Below are 21493 nucleotides of genomic sequence, written 5' to 3' on the forward strand. Positions count from 1 at the left end.
TTTGAAAGGGCTGCTCCCTGGGCTTCTCTCTCACTGTTTTGTTCTTGATTAGTCTATTACAACTCTACTTGGCTTAGTTGCTCAGCCCTTATGCTCTAGCTTTCATGTCATCCCGCGTAATGACTGGCAGGGACTTTTTCATCTGTCCATCTACTCATTTGGAAAATTGTTTCTCTAAATGTGAATCATTCTGGACATTTTTCACATCCGTTTCCCTGGTTCTAAATCAGGATCAGAAGAATTAGAACCTATGAGGGGCCCTGCTTGCATCATGAGGGTGGGGCACATCTTACCTAGAGGTTCCATGAAAAGCTTTTGAAGTGTTCAAAGATATCAATAGATGACGTGGGGCTGGGAGTGTAGTGGTATAGAGTGTACTTAGCGTGCAAAAGGCCCTGGTTTCAATCCCCAGCACCAAAAAAAAACTATCCAGAATTTCATTTAACCTTTATTTTGTTTTTATGAGGTGTTGAAGATATAACCCAGGACCTCACCTGTGCTAAGCAAGCATTTTACCACTGAGCTACAACCCCAGCTCCCCATTTTTTAACGGTGCTATGGCATGCTAAGTATCTTCTCTCCTTCTGAGCTGTGATTCTTTCCACTAAGTTCAAATGATTTTATTATGCCTTATATCTGGCAGTGTGTTGTTTCAAAGAGAGATTTCAAGCAAACCCCTTCAAGTATCCTTTCAAAAAAAATTTTTTTTTCTGTACATGAAGTCATGCTAAGGACTGAGTTAATTTAGGAAATTAGTGTTCTCACCATTAAGGCTTTCAAATTTCACAATGTGTTAACTAGGTTTAGGGGGGTTAGTTCCATTTCCTTAGATGCAGTTGTCTTGCTTAATTGGCCTACTTCTTTCCCCCACATTTGTCTCCTGTTATTACAGAAAACCTCCATAAAGACATTCAACCGAATAACTCATTAGATTCTTATCTTTTGCTTTACTTTGCCCATGCCCATTTAGTTTCAAAAGAGGAAAATTTGAGTGGTTGGGTGAACATACACTGACATTGAAACTACACAGAGATTAGAATGGCCCCCACACAAAGATAACACGCAAAGCGATCCCCATTCCGAAAAGGAATGAATTCTCACTAACTCCACTGTTAATGTCCCTAATTAAGGCTTTCCCAGGATGCTTCCCCCCCCCAACCCCAATTTGTGTAATTTAAGTATTAAATAATTTAGCTTTCTCTTAAAGAAAAAAAAGACAAATGACTTAGTGATTTTAAATTGCTGGGTTTTATTAAGATATTGGCAAAATTTCAAACATATTCTTTACCTGAATGAACAGTTTGAATAAATAAAATATGAAGGATCACTCATGATTACAACTGAACTCAAAAGTGATCTGTACAGCAGGTTTGTAAATTGATAAATTTACTTGATAAGAAATATTCACTTCACTCCATAAAGAATTCTTTGCAGAGAAATGACATGAACAAGAGAAAGCCTGTCTCTCACCAAAGAGCACCTAGAGAGTTAACAATGATGTATCTGGATTATTTAATACATCAAAGTTAATTTAAAGTATTTCCTTTTCAATAGTAACTGCTATATCAGTCTGGAGTTCCCTGTCCTGTTTCATTTTTTTTCTAATTAGTAGAATAAATATAGTGTTCAGAATACATAAAATGCTGCTGGAGGAAGTAATTATTTTTTCAGTACAGTACCATATGTCTGGAAGATAGCTGTGTTGTAATACTGGCAGTATTTAATCTTTTCACAGATCATGCTAATTTATGATCCAAAGAAAAATTTGTCCCATCATAAGGTGTGAACTAAATTGTAGTATCTCCCCTTCTGTGGCCTTGCTTGAAAATGCTCATTGAGTGAACAAATTTTTAAAAATTAAAATAATTGAGGGCTGGGGATGTAGCTCAGTTGGCAGAGTGCTTGCCTCTCATGTACAAGGCCCTGGGTTCAATCCCCAGCACCACACAAAAAATTATTGAGATCATTTTCTCACAAATTCTCGGCAAGTACTTGGGGAAAGAAGTACTTGACCACAGCAGTCTTATCTGAAAATGGGTCATTTTCATCTGCCCATTGGATGTTGTACTTCTTACTGGCACAGTGTTCCAACAATGGAGTGTGGTTGTCATGAAAATGCAGTGTTGATGCTATACCACTATAAATGTGGTCAGAATTAGACTCAGTGTTGACATTGACATGATTGACATTGTCCTTGGTTAAGGTGTTAACTTTCAAGGAGCCTCCGACTTAAAATTAAATGTAATAGGAATTCTAGTTGCTGTATTTCAAGGACAATGGATGGCACTTCTAGGTAAAGAAAAGGTATATACATGTGTTTCTACCTGACCCCTGTAGTACAGACCTAAATGGGATTAATAGCCCCAAGTATTTGGTGCTGTAATGTTGCCTAACCTCAGATATCCCTCAAAAGTACACATCTAGAAAGTGAAAAAGGAAACCTTTAAATTAGGGACTGACGCCCCTTGAAACTCACAGTGAATGTACAAGGAGTTTATAATAACTTCAGATGGTGACTTGAAGTCTGTTTCCCTAACCAGTACTACACTTTTCTTGTTTATATTTGTTTTGTTTTTACTATTTCCTATTCTAACAAAACTTGTTTAGCAGGCAAACAAATTGATGCAGATCATGGTAAGTTGAAAAAGGGATACTGCCACTCTATGGATTGAGTGTAGAATGTTCACCACCACTAAATTACACGATGAGTAAAGGTACAAAACACATGATTCAGACTATACCTCAGCATTAACAGTTAGTGTATATTATACTTTTATATCTAATATTTTTACAATCACCAGATACACCATCATTAAATACAAGTTACAGAAATGTGTAGATACCATTAGTTAGAGGGTTACTTATTGCTTACGTTAGCAAGCAGCAAATAAGGGCACGGGATTTGAACTGAAGGGAGCTACTTTCTATCACCAGTGGCATTAATATTAACACTGCATTTCACAAAGCACTGCTTTTTATCTACTGTATAGAACCAAGAGCAGCATATATCAGACCAATAACCACTACTTTAATAATGTGTTATAGAATTTTAAAGGACTTACCTTACAAATGGTACCTAACTACCCTATGATTACGCGTATTGTGAACAAATGAATAGTTGCTATTTTTTACAATATTGGTTTATTGACCACACTAGAACTACTTTTCTGTTTTTCTAGAGAGAGCTAATGATATGAGAAATGGAGTTAACACTGCTATATAGTCAGACCTACAAAACCCAGACCTTTAAAAATGTGTCTGTCTGTCCCAGTTCCATCCAGCCATCTTTTTCCTCACTAAAAAAGCTTATCATTGTAACTTCTTCCCTTTTGCCAGATCTGACCAAAAGAGACAACTATGGAAAGTTCTTTTTAAAAAAAGCATTTTGGACTATAATGTATACCAATATTCTGCTGCCTGTGTTTTGTTTCTTTAGATAATCTGATTTGAAACTGAGACTGCATCTGAAGGGTTGTCAACATGATCTAGGCTTCAGATATAAGTGAGGTACATGTATGGGGCAAAGCATCAGAATGATGAAAATTTGTAATATATATAGCTGGAGACGTTACTTATTCTCTCCTTTTCAACCATGTGTCACAAGACTGAGGAAAGAGTAAATTACTTCAAAGTCAAGAGAAAACAAATAATGAAAATCTCTACTTAACATCCAAATTTTAAAAAATAAAATCTGTAGATTAACAATCTGATTGTTGCTAAAGTGTTTGTTTTTTTTTTTTTTTTAAATTACTTGATATAGCCATACTGGCCCCTGTAATATGCTACAGTCATCTGTGTCTTTGTCTCATCTATGTTATGAAATTTTAGTCCTACTCCCTAGGTCTAGGGAACATAAACCAATTGTATCAGCATGTAAAAACATGATTAGATGGTGGACATTTAGTACATCCAGCTTGCATGAGCGATCAGTCAGTACAGCAGGGCTACTCCTTTCTGTGGGCATGGCTGGTCCCTAGTCAACTAGGGAAGGGCAACTGGGGGACTCCATGGTTCTGAGAGAATAAGAGGGTGCTTCCCTGAATGAATCTGATAATTTATGAGTCTGATAATTTATTTGCTGTCTTTTACTGGCTTAAAACTGCAGAAATAGCAAAATTGTCAAATAGAACTAAATATTGAAATAAGCGCACATCCTGTCCCTGCAGTATGAAGTTGCATGTACCTTGTTTCTATTGGCTCATATCTTCCAATTGTAACTACACAGACCTGGCTCAGTAATCTGCATTTTCCTTTGCATTTGGCATCTGTGTTCACTTTAGGCAGTACTTTCAGCCTCCTGCATACCAATTACTTCATTCCCTTGGGAAAAACAATATTAGAGAAGTTAAAATGGGCATTTTTCATTCTCCAAAGCCACTTTTTATATATTATAGTAGTACATATCTTTGCTATGTGTGAACTTAAAAAAAAATGGTATTTAACTTTCTTTTTAAATGGCATTTTGATTCTTGTGTATGTTTGTACCTGACATCATCTCTATTAAACCAGTTTTATTCCTGAGATGAGGTACAATGAAAACACATTAGCATCATAGATTAAAACCAGCTGACAGTGGTCTCATAAAATGACAAATAAAAATTCCACCAAAAGCACCATAACAGGTTATGAAACTCCCAAGTAACTGCTGCCCTAGGAAATATTTGATTCAAAATGTTTTATGTTACAGAGAAAAAAAAAGTCAATAAATCTTTGTATACTGCCTCACAAGCCTGAGAATATGACACTTTTACACTAGTTTTCCACTTTCATCATTACCAGTTAAAACCCATATGGCTTTTAGCCTTTCACCTGCCAAAAAAAAAAAAAAAAAAAAAAAGGTTGGGGGGATCTTTCTTAGTCCCCAGGATCTTGAGGGATGTTTCCTAATTTAGTTCTTCATTGTTCTCTGTAAGTAGATTAGGCACATCAGACCAGATTTCAACTGAGTTGAGATTTCAACACTATATATTTCAATATATCCTGACTGAAATAACTTTCAAGTTTCCACTAGTGACGTGAAGGGGTGCTGGAGAGGGGATGTATGTAGGTGTAGAGACACATCACAGGGACCAGTTGTATAATTTTGCTAGTGAAACCGCCAATACTTTTTTTTAGATTGAAAACACTGTAATTTGAGTTTCCTAGAGATCTATTTACATTTAAGAATTGAGCCATCCATGGATTCATACTGAAGCACATGTGTTTAGAAATGTCTACCTTGTTTCTACTCTGATAGTGTTGTTTTTAATTGAGGGATAGCTAGCTAGCCTACTGTAAAGAAAACGTATTATATTTTATAGCTCCAGAGAAGATCTGCATATGGAATATCATTACTCTTTCTGACCTTTCTCATTGTATTTTCACTATACCCTTTCCAACTATTTTCCCTCCATGGCACATAACTTCTTAACATCCTATTTCTCTTCCCACTTCGAGTAAGTGAGGACAGGCTGATGCCCATTTTGTGGGAAGGCTCTCGAGCAGAGAGAAATGAATAAAACTTTGGATTGAACCTGAATCCGTGCCACCTCTTGAAGTAGTAGTGGCGTAAATGATACAATCTAGAAACTCTTTTTCCCAGGTATTTGAACTGTTCATTTTCCAACCCAGAACAGACAAGAGACAAGCTCTCCATTCTGTATATCTGCTGCCCTGGAAACTCTCCAGCACCATTCCGTTCAGGCAATGATGATCGAACTGATTTTTCCTTCATTATTAGCTCATTAATAAGATTTGCTTGCTTTGGTGCACCAAGACCAAACATCTCAACTGATGGCAAAATCTGGGCACTGTGAGGTTTGGTTGCTTCTATTTGTGTGAGATCTAGGTAGCCTGGGTCTTCCAGCACGTTGATTTGGGACCCTGGGCTCAGGCTAGTTCTATCAGTGAATGAATCCACACGCCCATCATAGCCTAGATCGGCTGGTGCTGAGCACTGGTGCTGAGGCCAAGGGCGTTTGCACTCTCCATGATTCTCCTTATCATCCCCACCATCTTCTTGCCCTCCTTGAAAAGAGTTCTCTGTCCAATCTGATTCCTCACTAACATTTACAGCTTTGTTCATGTCCCTTAGGAATACCACAATAACAGTGATGTTATCACTTGACCCAGCATCCCGAGCTGATGCCACTAATTTGTGGGCAACCATACTGCTGTCTCCATTATTCTCTTTCAGGTGGTCAGACACAACTTTCACTGCCTCATCAGGGTTCACAGTATCATAGAAGCCATCACAGGCCAGAATGAGGTAGTCTTCTGTCCCATCCAAAACAGTAGAGGCGGAATCTGCATCCCCACAGATATATGGCTTGTGTTCAGCATCTCCTGTGGGAATTAAAAAGTGGGACCATCAGAAAGCAGACATCTGATCATAATTTTTTTTTAATAGAAAGTGGACAGGGGAGATATAAGGAAAGCAAAAGATGGAAAACAATGGCTAAAAAGTGTCTTGAACCCAGGATGCTTTACAACTGAGCAATGTCCCCAGCCCTTTTTATTTTTAATTTTGAGAGAGGGTCTCACTAAATTGCTGAGGCTGGCTTTGAACTTGAGATCCTCCTCCATCAGCCACCCCAGTCACTGGGATTGCAGGTATATGTCACCATATGCAGCACCCTCTGGGATTTAATGAAAAGAATTTATCAAATAATTTTAGATAAAAATTTCTGTTAATCAGATTCTGCTTATGGTTTCATCCCAGTTAAAAATTTGCCAGTCACTGAACTTCATTCCTTATCTAGTTTATACTCTGAATCTTGTGTTCTGGCTATTATTTAGGCTTTGCTGAGTATGGCAGCAACTAATATTAAATCTAAGTTTGTTGCTGTACTGAGAAATTCAGTCCTTGTTGACTTAGTAGATCATTTTTTTACTGATGGTTAGGTTTAATTAAACTGTGACTTGAAAAACAAGTCTACATTGAAAAAAATAAAACCAAAGTTCTGATCATTCTCTTCATTAAACAATTTTTGTTCTATTCTTATTTATAAATCAATAAATAGCTTCATGTTGTGAGCACAGAGAAAGGTCTGAGTTACAAGGGATTTTGAAATTCAAGTGTGGCTCCCTCAAGCCAGGCCTCACACAGGGAACCTGAATGCATGTCTCCTGGTTCTAAGTCCGCCTGGATTTGTACTTTGTAATGCTGCTTTATTTGACTTCCAGAGAACACACACAAAATATACAACCATTTTTCTCTTCAAATTACCATGTTCTTGCTTTCTTCATATATCTCTGATTACCCCCTTCTATTTTTATTGTTAATCCCCCTACTTCTTAACAACTGTGACACTATGCACCGCTCCCAGTCCCCAAGGCCCTACTGGGCCTTCCTTTCTTGCTTTGCTTAGTTCATTTACTCACAGAATGAATTTTGAGCTAAGCCGTGAAGAATATGTTAGTTATCACTAGGCATTTTTCCCCCTTGCTTGCGGGAATAGCATAAGCAAAGACACAGGTAAATGTTGGGGAGTAATGTGTACATAGATAAACTAGAGACCTTGGGCCCATGTTTCTATCACCATATTACTGAGATCACCTACACAGTCTTTGGTGCTGGGCATGGTGATGCACACCTGTAATCCCAGCTACTCAGGAGGCTGAGGTAGGAGGATCACAAGTTTTAAGGCCAGATTCTATAACTTTAGTTACACCCTGTCTCAAAACAAAAAATAAAAAGGGCTAGGGATGTAGCTCAGTGGTAGAGCCCCTAGGTTCAATCCTCAGTACCACAAAAAAGAAGCCTTTGGAACTTTGAGGTTTAGAGCACTAGCCAGCTCCATTCATTGTTTACCTTTGTTGTTTTTCTATAGTTTACAGCCTAGCTGGTGTCCTCAACCTCTCAGTGCTAGAAAAAGGAGTGGCATATAACTTAGTGGTTAAGAACACCAACAATGGTGTCTAAACTGCCTGGCTCCAAATTCTAGCTCTTCCAATTATTACCTATACAACTCATTAATTACTGTCTTTTCCCATTGCACTAGAATAAACTTTCTGACTAGGGGAAGATAAAATGAAGATAACTATACTTAAGTGACCTGGCTGTGTATTCATTGTTCCTCATATCTGTTATAGGTTCTCTCTTGCTCAAAAAGATTCCTTTCCAACATTTTACATTTTTGTTTAATCCTTAAGTAGGTCCAGAAAGTGCAACAAAAACCTCGTGGATGACTCCTGGGACCAATGTAGTCAATATGCTCTACCTGTCCAGTAGTGGCATAGCCGGATATAAGAAAAACAGACAAATTACTTAAAATAAGATCCTAGTCTTTTTATCTTATAAATGCTCAGCTTCACCACTTCTAGACTCCAGTGTGTAACTCCCTCACATCCTACTCCATGTCAAGGCTCTTCTTCATTCATTACTTCTTTACAGTATAGTCAAAAACATCTTTCTCAAGCACAGTTTTGATTTTACCAGTTTCACTTTTCTTTTTTTTTTTTTTTTTTTTTTTGTACTGAGGCTGGCCTTGAACTTGAGATCCTCCTGCTCAGCCTTCCAAGCCACTGGGAATGTAGGCATGTACCACTGCGCCCAGCCAGTTTCACTTCTTTACTGTATTGCCTGTTAAGAGCTAATTAAGATTTCCAGTCATTGTTTTCACTGTCCTTCACTAGTCCACTTAATTTCTCCACTGCACCTGACTGAATTACCATGATTTTTTAAAATTCCACCTCTAAAAATAAATGTGATCTGAGTCAAACTGTTCCCCAAAATCTTGTTTTAGTACTACAACTAAAAGACTACTGCAACTGTTAGTTTGGAACAGAACATACAAAGATTTGCACAGAGAAAATGCTGCCAAAATTCTGGATTTTCACCTGCTCTACTGTTGGGTGTCAAATTCATGACATTTCGCCCCCAAATTTGGTAGGAGGGCATGAACATCCATCTCATGGTAGAAATGACAACATCCTTTGTCTTCAAACCTCTCCATCTGCTAGGAAACATACCGTGCCTCTGTCAACTTTGGATCATAAATCTGAAGGGCTCATAGAGAGAAACAATAGAAAAGCTTATCGTTTATTTTCTAAGCAGAAGTAAACCCTGCTCCTTAGCACTTTCACTTTTCCCTCCTTATTTAGCCCTTGTTTTATTTTATGAGTTTTCAAAATCTTTCTCAGATTCTTCAATTCCATAAATCCAATAAGCTACTGGATTTTGATAGATGGACTTTTTTTTTCTTTTCATTTTTTGATCCCATGGATTGAACCCAGGGACACTTAGCCACATCCCCAGCCCTTTTTAAATCTTGAGATGCCCTCAGTAAGTGGCTGAGACTGCCTTGGAATTTGCAATTCTCCTGCCTCAGCCTCCTGAGCAAGAGATTCGATTCACCTATCTCCACTACCATTTTCTCAGAGTCAGAAGTCTCCTCCTTCTCAGGGCTAACCTGTGTGCTGGTGCTGCCTCCCTAGGTTTCTGGCTACTTACTTTCTCATTTTTACTTTCTCCTCTGTTTACTCTTTTTTTTTTTTTTTTTCCTATGAACAGGCTCAAATCTAAAATGTCTTCATCCTAAAAACAGAAGCAGTGGCAGCATCCCTTCCCAAATCAGTTTCACCCCTCAAGCCACCACACTGTTTCTTATCTCCCCCCTCACTATAAAACTGCCCAAGTAACTAGATCTGCACTGGCTCCCTTGAAATTTTTGCCTGTTTCCCCTTTCCTGATTGTTTTTTGAACCTGATGATAAGTTTTTCCACCTACCAATCTAAACTGTTTTTTTCAGATATCACCAATTATTTTCAAATATTAAATCCAGATCATTTTTAAACTCACTTCTCACTTGACCTCTACAACAGTACTTGACACTGCTGGCTGCTATCTTGTAGAAATCATCTTTTTCTAGCATCTCTAATATCCTACTTATGTCTCTGTTCACTTCTTGATTGTCTTCACTGAGTTGTAAACAACAGTGCTAACAATCACTGTATGCTAAGAATGTGCCAGGCTGGTTCTAAGTATGGTGCCTGTGCTACATCATTCAATATAAAAATTTCAGGAGCTAGGTATTATTTAATTATTGACATTTTACAAAGGAGCAAATAGATACAGAAATTTTCCAAGATCCACAGGTTGTAAAGTAGCAGTCAAGATACAAACCCAGGGAACCTGACCATGCAATTCTACCTTCAGTAATGAGCCTCATCTTGGGGTCTTCACACAACATATATTTCTTGGACAGTGTCATCCATGCCTATAAGTTTAAGCTACTTGTATTTATACAATGACAGTGATTGTTAATATCATCACTTAAAATGGGATGAGTTCCCAAAGCTCTATCTCCAACTTAGAACTCTCAGCTAAACTCCAGATCTGTATTTCTAACTGCATACTAATTCTCATCCGAGTTATCCCCATAGTTACCTATTATAAAATGTATCCAAACTCATTATCTGTTTATCCCCACCACCAAACTGCTGCTTTTAACAAATGCTCTATCTTTCCAGTCACAAGCAGAATCCTGGAAATTAGCTTTCCTCTTCCCCACAACCTCCCAGTCTGTCTCCCTCCTCCATATCCTCAGCCTCCTGAGTGACTTCCCTGCTAGGCTCTTGCTATTCTAATCCATCTTCTGTACTGTAACAGCATATATCTTTATAAATAAAAACCTGATCATGTGGCCCCTCTGCTTATTCTCTTGGTAGAGTCCAGACTACTTAGCCTCGGCTATAAAGCCCTTCACATTTGGCAACAACACTTCTAATCTTTTACCGCTCTCCCGTCTCTGTTCCAGCCTCCTGTGTTTGTTGCTATTCTTAAAACCCATCATGCCCTTTCAAACTCTCAGGTATTTATAGTCCTCTCTGTACCTGGGATTTCCTTTCCTAAACCCTACCCTCCATCCAACTCAAAAGTCACTTCCTCCATGACGTTTACCTTCTTAGATCGTCATTTAGTCAAGGACACTCTTCCCCTACTTTAGTTTCATCTTGTGTTTTATTTTTAGAATTAAGAAAGGGCAGGTATCCTCTCTAGTATATCGGTTCTATAACAAGCACTAAAGATACCCCTCAATCTTCTGACAAAGGCAAAATCAAGAAGCCGCCTTTGGTTACAGTTGTCAAAAATAATTCTATATAGGAGTGTATTTTAGAAATGAGAATTTTGGCCTTATTCCAGAGGTCTTATTAACTCCCCCATTATAAGGTAAAAGTAACTCTCAGTTTTTCAGGAGGTATTTGTAGAATCTTTTAGCTCTATTTCTCTTTCAGCCTTCTGCTGCTCATATTTGGGCCACTTCACAGCTTGCCAGCACCTTCCTAAAGAGTGGGAAGAACTCAAATCAGTGGTGAAACTAAATTAATCGTTTCATATTTTCTTACTGTTCTGAAATTTTGGGGTGGTAATAACTAAGTTCAGGGATTAGATGTGAACTCTATCCATATTAACTCTATATCCAATTACTTAATGTCTTAGGGAGGCAGAGACTAAAAATTGCAATATATATATCATCCATGTGGATGCATCTCGATATATTCTCTTCTAAAAACTGAGAAGTAAAGGTAAACCACAAGCCTAAAATAAAAAACCTAGGGCCCAAAGTAAGACAAAGATGGAAACAGCTTTTTTTTTTTTTTTTCGTGCTGGGGATTGAACCCAGGGCCTTGTGCATGCAAAGCAAGCACTCTACAAACTGAGCTATATCCCCAGCCCCCAGCTTAGTTCTTTGAACTTACACTTGTACATTTTGCCCAATCAGCTGTTTAATTTGTTTTAGACAGTTCCATTTACTTCTACCCTTTTTTAAACAATTTAAGTCCTAGGATTTAGATTCTTTAAAACCTCAGTGTTATCTCACAAATTACTATATTCCATGTTTGGAAAATGGTTTTCACATAAAAAGTACAATGTTTTCCCCATGAATTCTGTTATTTATGTGATTTTTAAATTAACTGAAAAAAAATGTAAAGCTATAAACAAAATAAATATGGGTGGGCTGGGGATGTGGATCAAGCGGTAGTGCGCTCCTCTGGCATGCACAGGGCACTGGGTTAGATCCTCAGCACCACATAAAAAAAAAATAAAATAAAGATGTTGTGTCCACCAAAAACTAAAAAATAAATATTAAAAAATTCTCTCTTAAAATAAATTAAACAAACAAACAAATAAATAAATAAATAAATAAATGTAAAGCTTTCCATTCTCTGGAAAATACTGGTTAAATATGACCCAAAATGGAATGAAATGAGGATCATTGTGATTTTAGGCAGATTTGTACACTAACAATTAAAGGCTTCTATTTAAAGGAAAAAGCAATAAACAGATAGAACCTAGGGGTTTTTTGTTGTTTTGTGTTTTTGTTTGCACTGGGGATTGAACCCAGAGGCACTATACCACTGAGCTATATCCCCAGCCCATTTTTATTTTTGAGATAGGGTCTCACTAAGTAGCTTAGGCTGGCCTTGTGATTTTTCTGCCTCAGCCTCTAGAGTTGCTGGGATTATAAGTGTGCACCACCACACCTGGCTAAATTCATGTTTTGAATCTCTTAATATTGTCCCTGTTTTATAATGGGATTTAAGTTTACAATCAGGTTTAACTGAATCAAATAATTAAAAAGCGACTGGCAATTATTATTTTACACATATAAACACTGATAATATAAATTATTATCTCCAGTTTCCTCAGATCAGAGATAATATAAGACAGTAAGCTAGAAGAGGAGAAACAAAATTAATTTGTTTTTCCTACCTATAGCTCTGGAGACTGACAGACTTCCATTCACCCTCCAGGCACCAAACCAGACTACACAACCTCCAAGGGCCTCAATTCGCTGTTTTTCATCCTAAAGAGCAAAGCAATAAAAAGAAGCTTACTGGATATTCAGGATTGATTCGTCTACTTTAATAGTTAACAGTTTAAATACTCATCAGCTTCCTGAAAAGCTTCTCTTGTGGAAGATAGGCACAACTGCTGAGATTAATGGCAATAATTATAATAATTGAGTGAATCCTAATTAATAACTAGAAAACTGCCTCTATGACATGTGCTCCAATAGAACAAACCATACGTACCTCTCTGTCTGGTTTGTGTGGTTTCATTAGTTCAACAGCTTGGCCCTTTCTCACAAGCATTACCTGGGAATCACCCACCCAGGCCACATGTAGCATGTTGCCTCTGATAAAAGTCACCACTCCTGTGGTCCCACATCTTAAGCTCTGAAAATAGTTTAGATAAAACTAGAGTCAATGAAAATAGACATCAAATTTTCATTGAGAAACAATTTATAATTGAACTATTCATTTGGAAGGTAGACTATTAGGCAGTTTCACAAATACATAGCAACTCATGTTTTTCCGTGCATTTTTATATGCATGTTTGTCTTATTAACCACATACACAAATCTACCTGATATATAATATGCAAGATAGGGGATGATTAATTCCATTTTAAATACAGATTTTTAAAAAACTGTTTGGGTTATGTGACTTGTCCTGAGAGCAGGTAATTTTAGTACACAAAACAGAGATGAAATTCTTTTTCCTTCCAGTACATTGCTAAATCCACTATATCAAGCCTTAAAGATTTCCATATTCTAGTCTCTGTTTCATTATTGACCTACTATATGTTCAATAGGAATCCCAGGTATACAAAGTAAAGCTTGGTTTATATTTATATGGTCCCAAGATAAGGAGCCAAGAGATAGCATACATTCCCTGAAGTACTAAGGTGCTTATACCTTTGGGGGGGATTTTTTTTAATATGTCTACAATATTTTTAGGGGCCTTTGTTTTTGAAACATTGCATAAAGAGTAATAGCCTGGAATTTCACTGCAACATCTACCATTATACTTAAAACCCTTGATCCTAAGATACTAAAATGATATCTCCATTTGACGTGAGTCACCACCAAATGAGCATGACTTTCTGTTACTAAGGACCTGGCCTAAATTAGACCAATGCGTCAGGGGTGGTAAAGGGCTCCTTATATCCAATGAGAAAAACAACTTCCTTATATAGGGAAAGTTTGTTATAAATCCTCACCCACCGATAAAATATCTTCCCACACAGAATGTTCACCAACTCAGCCCTCTGGAACACATGATAAAGACACTTCAATGCATATGCCCTGGAATGAACAGGAGGCTGGGCTGCTTCACAATAGGAATAGCTACTTTTTCCCAGCAGTTAGCAGCACATGGAAGCACAAGGAGAAAAGTGACTAGTGAGACAATTTATAAATTATTGGAGAGATCTATCGGTAAAACTGAGATGCTAGGACCATTGACAAATTAGGTAAACATGGTCAAAAAAAAAGAGAGGGAGATAAATATGGCCATAATTTTGATGAGACAGAAGAAAAGGAATAGACTAGAGGAAGAAAAGGACAAAGCAATTTGTTCAGAATGTTAAGAGCCAGCAGCTTTAAGAGAGGCAGAGCTGCACAGTGCCAGTCCTCAAGAGACTGGGAGGATATGAGGTTAACTGTTGTTAACTGTTGTTTTTCCAGCTGCACATCTGTGTGTACACCCTAGTAGTTACTGTTGTTGGATCTGCATATAAATTAAAACTTGAGGGTGGGTATAAAGATACATAATATTTTTCTTGCTTAATACAAGGAGTTTTGAATTATTGATTCGTGAATTCTGAGACCCACTATTGCTTTGCAGCATATCTGTAAGATTAAAGAAATGGATTAAATGATTACCCTGATCTCCCCACAAGAGTTAATGTTTAAGTCACGTGATAGGAGTGGTATTTTTGTGTAATTAGTTTAAAAAAATAGAAGGTAGTTGGCCCCCAGTTAGGAGTCCAATATAGAATACTATACTTACGTGCCAGAATGATATTTAAAAGTTTTTACTTTTAGAGCTTAATACAGAGCCCCTGAATTTCATTCACAATAAAAAATAGATCTGATTAACTTTAGGACATGAGCCTGACTTTTCTTCCTGCTAAGATCAGATCAGATCAGATCAAGGATCATCTAAGGATTTATCCTCTTCAAACAAATTTTCCAAGAGACACACAGCAAAACACTGCCTACACATTTAGAACCAAACGTACGGAAGTAATTCTAGTTTCTCTTTCTTTTTTAAAACCATTGTTTTATATTCACCATATCCAGATCTTCTCAGCAATAAAGCTCAGAGAGCTTTTTGGTCCTGATATGAACCTGACAGATGATGGGAAAGAAAGGAAAGATAAAACTCTCCTGCCAGGGGCTGGAGTTGTGGCTCAGTGAAGAGTGCTTGCTTAGCATGGGTGAGGCACTGGGTTTGATTCTCAGCACCACATATAAATAAATAAAATAAAGGTCCATCGACAACTGAAAAAAATCGCCTGCCAAATCCAGCAATGAATGAATCCAGAAAATTATAGCTTGATTGTTTCTATAGGGTATGTCATTATACCCCACTAAACTATTCCTGAAGAGGGAATTAGATTCAGAACAACTGAATCCAGCACCATGGGTCAAGAAGATATAGTTTAGATAATGTCTGCCCAGAAAGAGAAAAGTCCAAAATAGCCCTTTTAACCAAATAGAACAAGGTGAGTTCAGCTAGGACATTCATAGCTGGAATTCATGGGAAAGGGCATACCTCCCTAGCTGCCTTCTGCACAAACCGCTCATCAGTGACCCGGAAGGCCCGGCACAGAGCCTCAGCAGGATCATGGGGAAATACCTCTTGGCGTACTAAATTAACATGTAGGTGAATGGAAGCGTAAATGGCAGCATCTACTCCCCCATGGCCATCAAACACTGCAAAGTAAGCTTGTTCTTCCTGATCCTGTTGATAGAAACACAGAACAGTTAAGAATTATATACAGTGTGGTTCAAATGAACCAATCCCCAGGAAACATTGTTGCCCATCCTCCTTCTCTATGGCATTTGTCATTCAGATTTAAGGTTTTCCTTTTCTTAACATGCCTTTTCAACTGCTGAAATACCTGCAAAATTAGGGCATCTGTGTTTACACACTGAGCACTGGAACACATCATGCCCAATTAGCTCAGGCTGAAGTGCCCTCTCTGTGAAAGTTGTTGTCTTGTACCATGGAAACCACCCACATACTTTGCTTCAACATTGCTGTTACAAGTTGGTGAGGGGTGGAAGAGAGGGTATGAGGAGGAATTGAGTACTTTTTCAAAATGCCAGAGAACAATAGGAAATAATTGGCCTTCCAGCACAAGGTCAATTAATGTTCAGGTTGTTTAGAAAACATACACACAAGTTCTAAACTATAATGTCTCCTTTATAATCATTCATGGTCAGATCGAGTTTTCATAAATAGCATAGTTAGTTAACCAAACTTGAACCACATCAGATGCCCAAATGCCCTGTGGGGCTGACATCTTTGTCTTGCCCCAAGATCTAAGATTTAGCTTCACATTTTCTCACAAAGGTCAACCGCCAGGGGAGGCTCTTCTAACCTTTTGCTTTGTCTTGACAAAGGAAGCCTCATCCTAGATTTACATTTTGACCACTAAGTAGTTTAATTATTCATCTTTAACTCAAGTGTTTAAATCTCAGATCTATCTGACTTAGGGGACCTATGATTCATTCAAGTCTTACTGAGTCCTGAGCTCCCCTTTACGTTAACAGTAAGTATGGTTTTTATTTGCAAGTCTGTTCATTTCTCTTTCATTAGGGTCTAGGACTCTTATAGGAATTCAGGGTCTGTCATTGATTTTTAAGCAAATCATAATTTTCCCACTTGTTTTCTCATGTTCGGTAGAGTTGAGTTTGAAAGAAATATTAAAACGGAGTATATCTGTGCTTTGAAAAAGTTCTTTTTTATAAAAGTACCAAATACGAAGGTCCATAAAGCAATCTATGTCTAAAACTCATTATGATTAGTTCATTCTGCAATTTAAACAACACCATGTAGAAGGTCATTGAAGACTGACTAAACAATTGTCTTGAAAAACCATTTGTGTAGAATTTCTATCTATAAAGCAATACTCATTTTTAAACAACTCAGTATACAAGGGAAATAAAAAAGGATATAAAAGATATAAAAGATATAAAAGAAATAAAAGGGAGCTGAGTGGATTTCTTTAGAAAGTAGTGTATACTTTAGAAAACATTTATTGACATTTTCCTTATAAATATGATAATTTATGAAAATAAAGAAGTATGGGGGCTGTGGTTATAGCTCAGTGGCAAAGCACTTGCCTAGTATGTGTGAGGCACTGGGTTCGATTCTCAGCACCACATATATATATTTTATTTATATAAAGGAAGTATGAAAAACTATCACCTATAATCCTACCACATGATTTTAAATTCTTTTTTTTTATGGTGGTATTGGGGATCGAACCCAGGGCCTCACACATGCTAGACAAGAGCCATATCATTGAGCTTATACATAAATTTTTTTAAAAATAAAATTAGGATCATAGTGTACATAAAATTGTATGTACTTTTTGTCATTTATACAGCTTATGAGCATCGATACTATCATTTCCTTGAATGATTTAGGTTACTTCTAATTTTTTATTATTAACATATCAATCAAGAACTCAGGATGCAGCTAGCACATGCAATCCCCAGTACCACAAAAAAATACATATGTCAAACAAAATATAAAGGTAAGGCTTGCCAGGTGAGTGGTGCATGCATGTAATCCCAGCGGCTCAGGAGGCTGAGACAGGAGGATCACAGCCAGCCTCATCAATGGTGAGGTGCTAAGCAACACAGTGAGACCCTGTTTGTAAATAAAATACAAATATAGGGCTGGGAATGTGTCTCAGTGGCCGAGTGCCCAATTTTAATCCTGGTACCAAAAAAAAAGGTAAGGCTTTTATGCATTTCTATTACCTTATAATTAAAAGTGAAATTATCCTATTTGTGAAAATTCATAAAATCCTAAATACTTGTTACCAAATAACTCCCGAAGCTTGTTTCACAATTAAAAAGGCGTTCCTTTCTGAGTTAGGCCTTTGGGCTGTTTTAAATTTAGAGGCAAAATAAAAACCAACCAAGTAAAAAAACTAGCAATAAGACGCTCAAATCAGAATATAATATTTAAGTTGATATAATGATAAAAACATTGTTTATCACCTCGACTTTGGGTTAGATTTGCATGAGCATGGAACTGGAAACAGATATCAGCTAATATCTTCATAAGCACCAATTACCAGCCAGTCATCACTGTCGATTAGACCTTGACAGTCACTAAAAGTTATTTAACTGCTGAAGGAAGGAAATACTGTGCTTTGTGTAAATCACTACATTGTATTTTTTAAGTTATGGACTTTAGTGAAGAGGAGAGGCAAGTGACAGACAAAGGAAACAAACCTACCTCTGTTTGCATTAACATAATACATTTAATAGAAAAAGAGGAGGAAGTGATCAAGAAAATGGTTATTAAGCTGACAAGGCTCATATGGATCTTTGTCAGTCACAGAAATTCATAAAATGTAATTCCAACTACTTTCCCATCTCAGAGACCAAGACTTTAAAAAAAAAAAAAAAATCACACAAAATCAAAAAACTGTCTCAGCTTTAAATTTACTCCGTATGTTTGTGTTGCATATGGTAACGTAGTGTTATGGGAATTAAATAGTATTTGATTATATTGTAGAAATATTTTCCCTAAAAAAACAGCTTTATTAATGTAACGGTTTCATTTTTTACTTATATGTTTATAGAACAGCTCTAGAAGCTTACACAAGAAACTGGTAACTTTCCTTGCTTCATGGAGGGGAACTGGATAAGAGACAAGGATAAGAGAGATTTTATTTTCCCAATTTTGAATCATGTAAATCTGTTCAAAATAGCAGTGATCCCAATTTTGAATGATTTGAACTTAATCAAAATAACAAATAGTTCCTTTTCTGTTACAGAATGCAAGCACATTTATGCTACTTTGCAGTTTATCTTACTCTAACCTATAAGAGATACTATTAGAAATAAATTAATTCTTCTTTTCTAACAGGACCACCAAGGTCTTCCTTTTGTTTTTTTAAATGTCACTGACTCTCCAGAAGTACCCTTTACCTCTAAGTTGAAGAGCATATTAAAGTCAGGAATGCAGACATGTTTGTCCTCCATTTTCCTGCGCATGTTTTTGATGGCATGGATTGATGTTTCATAGTAAAGCTGGGGTCTCCTGCGGAGAGGGAAGTCTTTCACCCAGGTGCAGCAAATCTCATGTAGTTTGCTGAAGACAGAACGGGCCAATTTCACTGTCTCAATCTCTGTGAAAGAAACAGAAATCCCCAATAAAGAGCCTTGTAAAACTGCTTTTCACTTGCCTGCTTCGTAAAGACAGAAGTAGGTCACCTTAGTCAAGCTTCTTAATAGAAGAAATTCTTCCTTCTCAAGAAAAATGAAATGCTGCTTCTGAAAAGAGAAAATGACAGCCTGTCTAATAAAAAATCATCTGCCAACACTGCCACTAAAATATCCTTATGTCCTAAGGAGAAAATCTCCAGCCAGGGCAGGGCCTATTATGAACTTGATTTCTCTCCCAGCCTGGGGAAATACTCTGGCTACTGTATTTACAGCACCCTTTTGGTTGACTGCTATGAGTATGACCTGGAGAAGCAAGTCTCTGAGGCTTAGAAGAATGACTAGTATGAACCCTGGTTATCCAGCTTATTGGAACGAGAAAGGCTTAGGAAAACAGCTTACAAACTATAGAATAGGAAGAATTCACCTTGAGTACCAATTTGTCTTTGTCCCTCTCCTTCTTCCAGACTTCTTCCCTTATGTACAGTCCCTTAAATTCTCTGGCCCCTGTAAATGGTTATTTGGATCTGAATTATATATTTTTTGTTATTTCATATGTTTATTAAGATTTTAGGCAATAGTTTAATTCATTTAGCCAACAGGCTAAATTATGAGTTAAATGTTTTAGATTTCCCAAAGGGGAAAAAAAAAGTACATATATTCTGTCAGTGACAACCTGGATAGAAAAAAGGAGATAGCAACCAGAAGAGCAATACTAACAGGATTCTTCACCTTCGGTCTACTATTTCACCCTATCTCTCCACTACTTGACCCAGTGTAGGCTAGATAACTTTCACTTACTTATTGTAGTGCTTGGGGATGGAACCCCGGGGCCCTTTACCACTGAGCTATATCCCCAGTTCTTTTTTTTTTTTTTTTGAGACAGGATCTCAACTAAGTTCTTCAGACTAGTCTTGAACTTGGGATCCTCCTGCCTCAGCCTTCTGAGTTCCTGGGATTACAGGTGTGTGCCACCACACCTGGTATAGACTAGCTGACTTCTGAGACAGACTTGTATCCCTCAGTAGACTGTTGAATGCATAAACACTTTAACCACACTAAATGGTATACTAAAGAGATCGTATCACATCATTTAACCATCCAGTCAAGTTGCAGCTATTGGAATAATCAAGAGGCAGTTAGATTTTCTCAGGTCAGTATTTTAGAAAGTTCTCCTATATCTCAGGTTAAAAAAATTTTTAATTATTTTACTTTACTAAATCAGATATAACTTGACAGTCTGAAATATTTTAGAAAGTTCTCCTACATCTCAGGTTAAAATTTTTTTTTAATTATTTTACTTTACTAAATCAGATATAGCTTGACAGCCTGAAAAAATGTGTGCCAGATGGGCAGTGGCTACAGATGCCTTCAGCAATCCAGAACACAGATCCTGAAGAAAAAAGACGATATGTTCCCAACAGCCTGGGAACGTGGACTCCTGTCCTGCCCTTGCTTTAATCTGTGACTCTATTTACCTGTTTTTTTAGGTAAAACTCTTTTTTAATTAACTATATTCAGACAGCTGACCTCACAATGTTATTCTTTTTTTTTTTTTTCCACTATTAACAGTACAGGTGGCAAATCTTGTCTTGAGGCACTGTCCACCTAAACAGTTTTATATAACTGAAAATCAAGTGTACAACTAAAGGAGAAATAAAGTTCAAAGAGCAAATACAGCCTGAAGAGTATGTACAAGAAGAAAACTGAAGCCAATAAATAACCCAATATTTTGATAGTTTTGAGCAATTCTTTTTTGTTATTGTTGTTTTAAGCACCAGCTGCCAGAGATTATTTCTTCTTTTTTAATTTTTGTTTTTGCAGTTCTGAGGGTTAAACCCATAGCCTTGCAATGCTAGGCAAGTGCTCCACCATTGAGATACATTCCCAGTCCTAAATAATATTTCTTTCATCCAACAATGACCTACTTGTATCACTGTAACCCATCTGGTCCTGGCAGCAGGAAAGGTCCCCAATGCAGACCCTGAAGTGGATATGTCCTTATTTGACTCAGTCAGAACAGAAGATTACAAAATAAATGAATTCAGAAAGTTTGAGGGTAAATGGGGTGCGGTAAAACAAATAACTGATACTAACAATTAGGACAGTTCCCAGATAATAATATAAACCATTGTATCATAATAATATAAACCATTGTATCATTCTTTGGTTTGTATATTACTTATTATATAAACATACACGATCCATCCAATAAGGCAGCCAGTAGTTACATATGGCTATTTAAATTAAAATTAAATACAACTTAAAATTCAGGTTTTTGGTCACGATAGCCATATTGCTAAATA

General features: G+C 37.1%; 2 protein-coding genes across 8 annotated transcripts in view; one reads left to right on the plus strand and one right to left on the minus strand.

Moving 5' to 3' along the window:
- The window catches only part of Trim37 (tripartite motif containing 37), a 141095-nt gene that overhangs the window by 112548 nt on the left and 7054 nt on the right, over positions 1 to 21493 (plus strand). For 2 of the 5 annotated variants that reach the window (XM_048792069.1, XM_015495401.2), the window contains one exon: positions 3437 to 3708. The exons of the other annotated variants lie outside the window; for them this stretch is intronic. Coding sequence is in view for 1 of the 2 variants with exons in the window: in XM_015495401.2 (XP_015350887.1) it covers positions 3437 to 3440 (4 nt within the window). In the remaining variant the exon portion in view is untranslated. Of the gene's footprint in view, positions 1 to 3436; positions 3709 to 21493 lie in introns of those variants that run through there. 5 annotated transcript variants of the gene reach the window in all.
- The window catches only part of Ppm1e (protein phosphatase, Mg2+/Mn2+ dependent 1E), a 151487-nt gene continuing 131223 nt past the window's right edge, over positions 1230 to 21493 (minus strand). For 2 of the 3 annotated variants that reach the window (XM_015495402.2, XM_048792133.1), the window contains exons 3-7: positions 18954 to 19153; positions 15550 to 15738; positions 13021 to 13164; positions 12698 to 12791; positions 1230 to 6324 (exon numbers count right to left, since the gene is read on the minus strand). In XM_015495402.2, the coding sequence (XP_015350888.1) occupies positions 5288 to 6324; positions 12698 to 12791; positions 13021 to 13164; positions 15550 to 15738; positions 18954 to 19153 (1664 nt within the window). In that variant the 3' untranslated portion in view covers positions 1230 to 5287. The remainder of the gene's footprint in view (positions 6325 to 12697; positions 12792 to 13020; positions 13165 to 15549; positions 15739 to 18953; positions 19154 to 21493) is intronic. The other variant, XM_048792126.1, reaches the window with a different exon arrangement.

Source organism: Marmota marmota, unplaced genomic scaffold (genome assembly GCF_001458135.2).
Source record: "Marmota marmota marmota unplaced genomic scaffold, marMar, whole genome shotgun sequence".
NCBI classification, from domain to species: domain Eukaryota; kingdom Metazoa; phylum Chordata; class Mammalia; order Rodentia; family Sciuridae; genus Marmota; species Marmota marmota.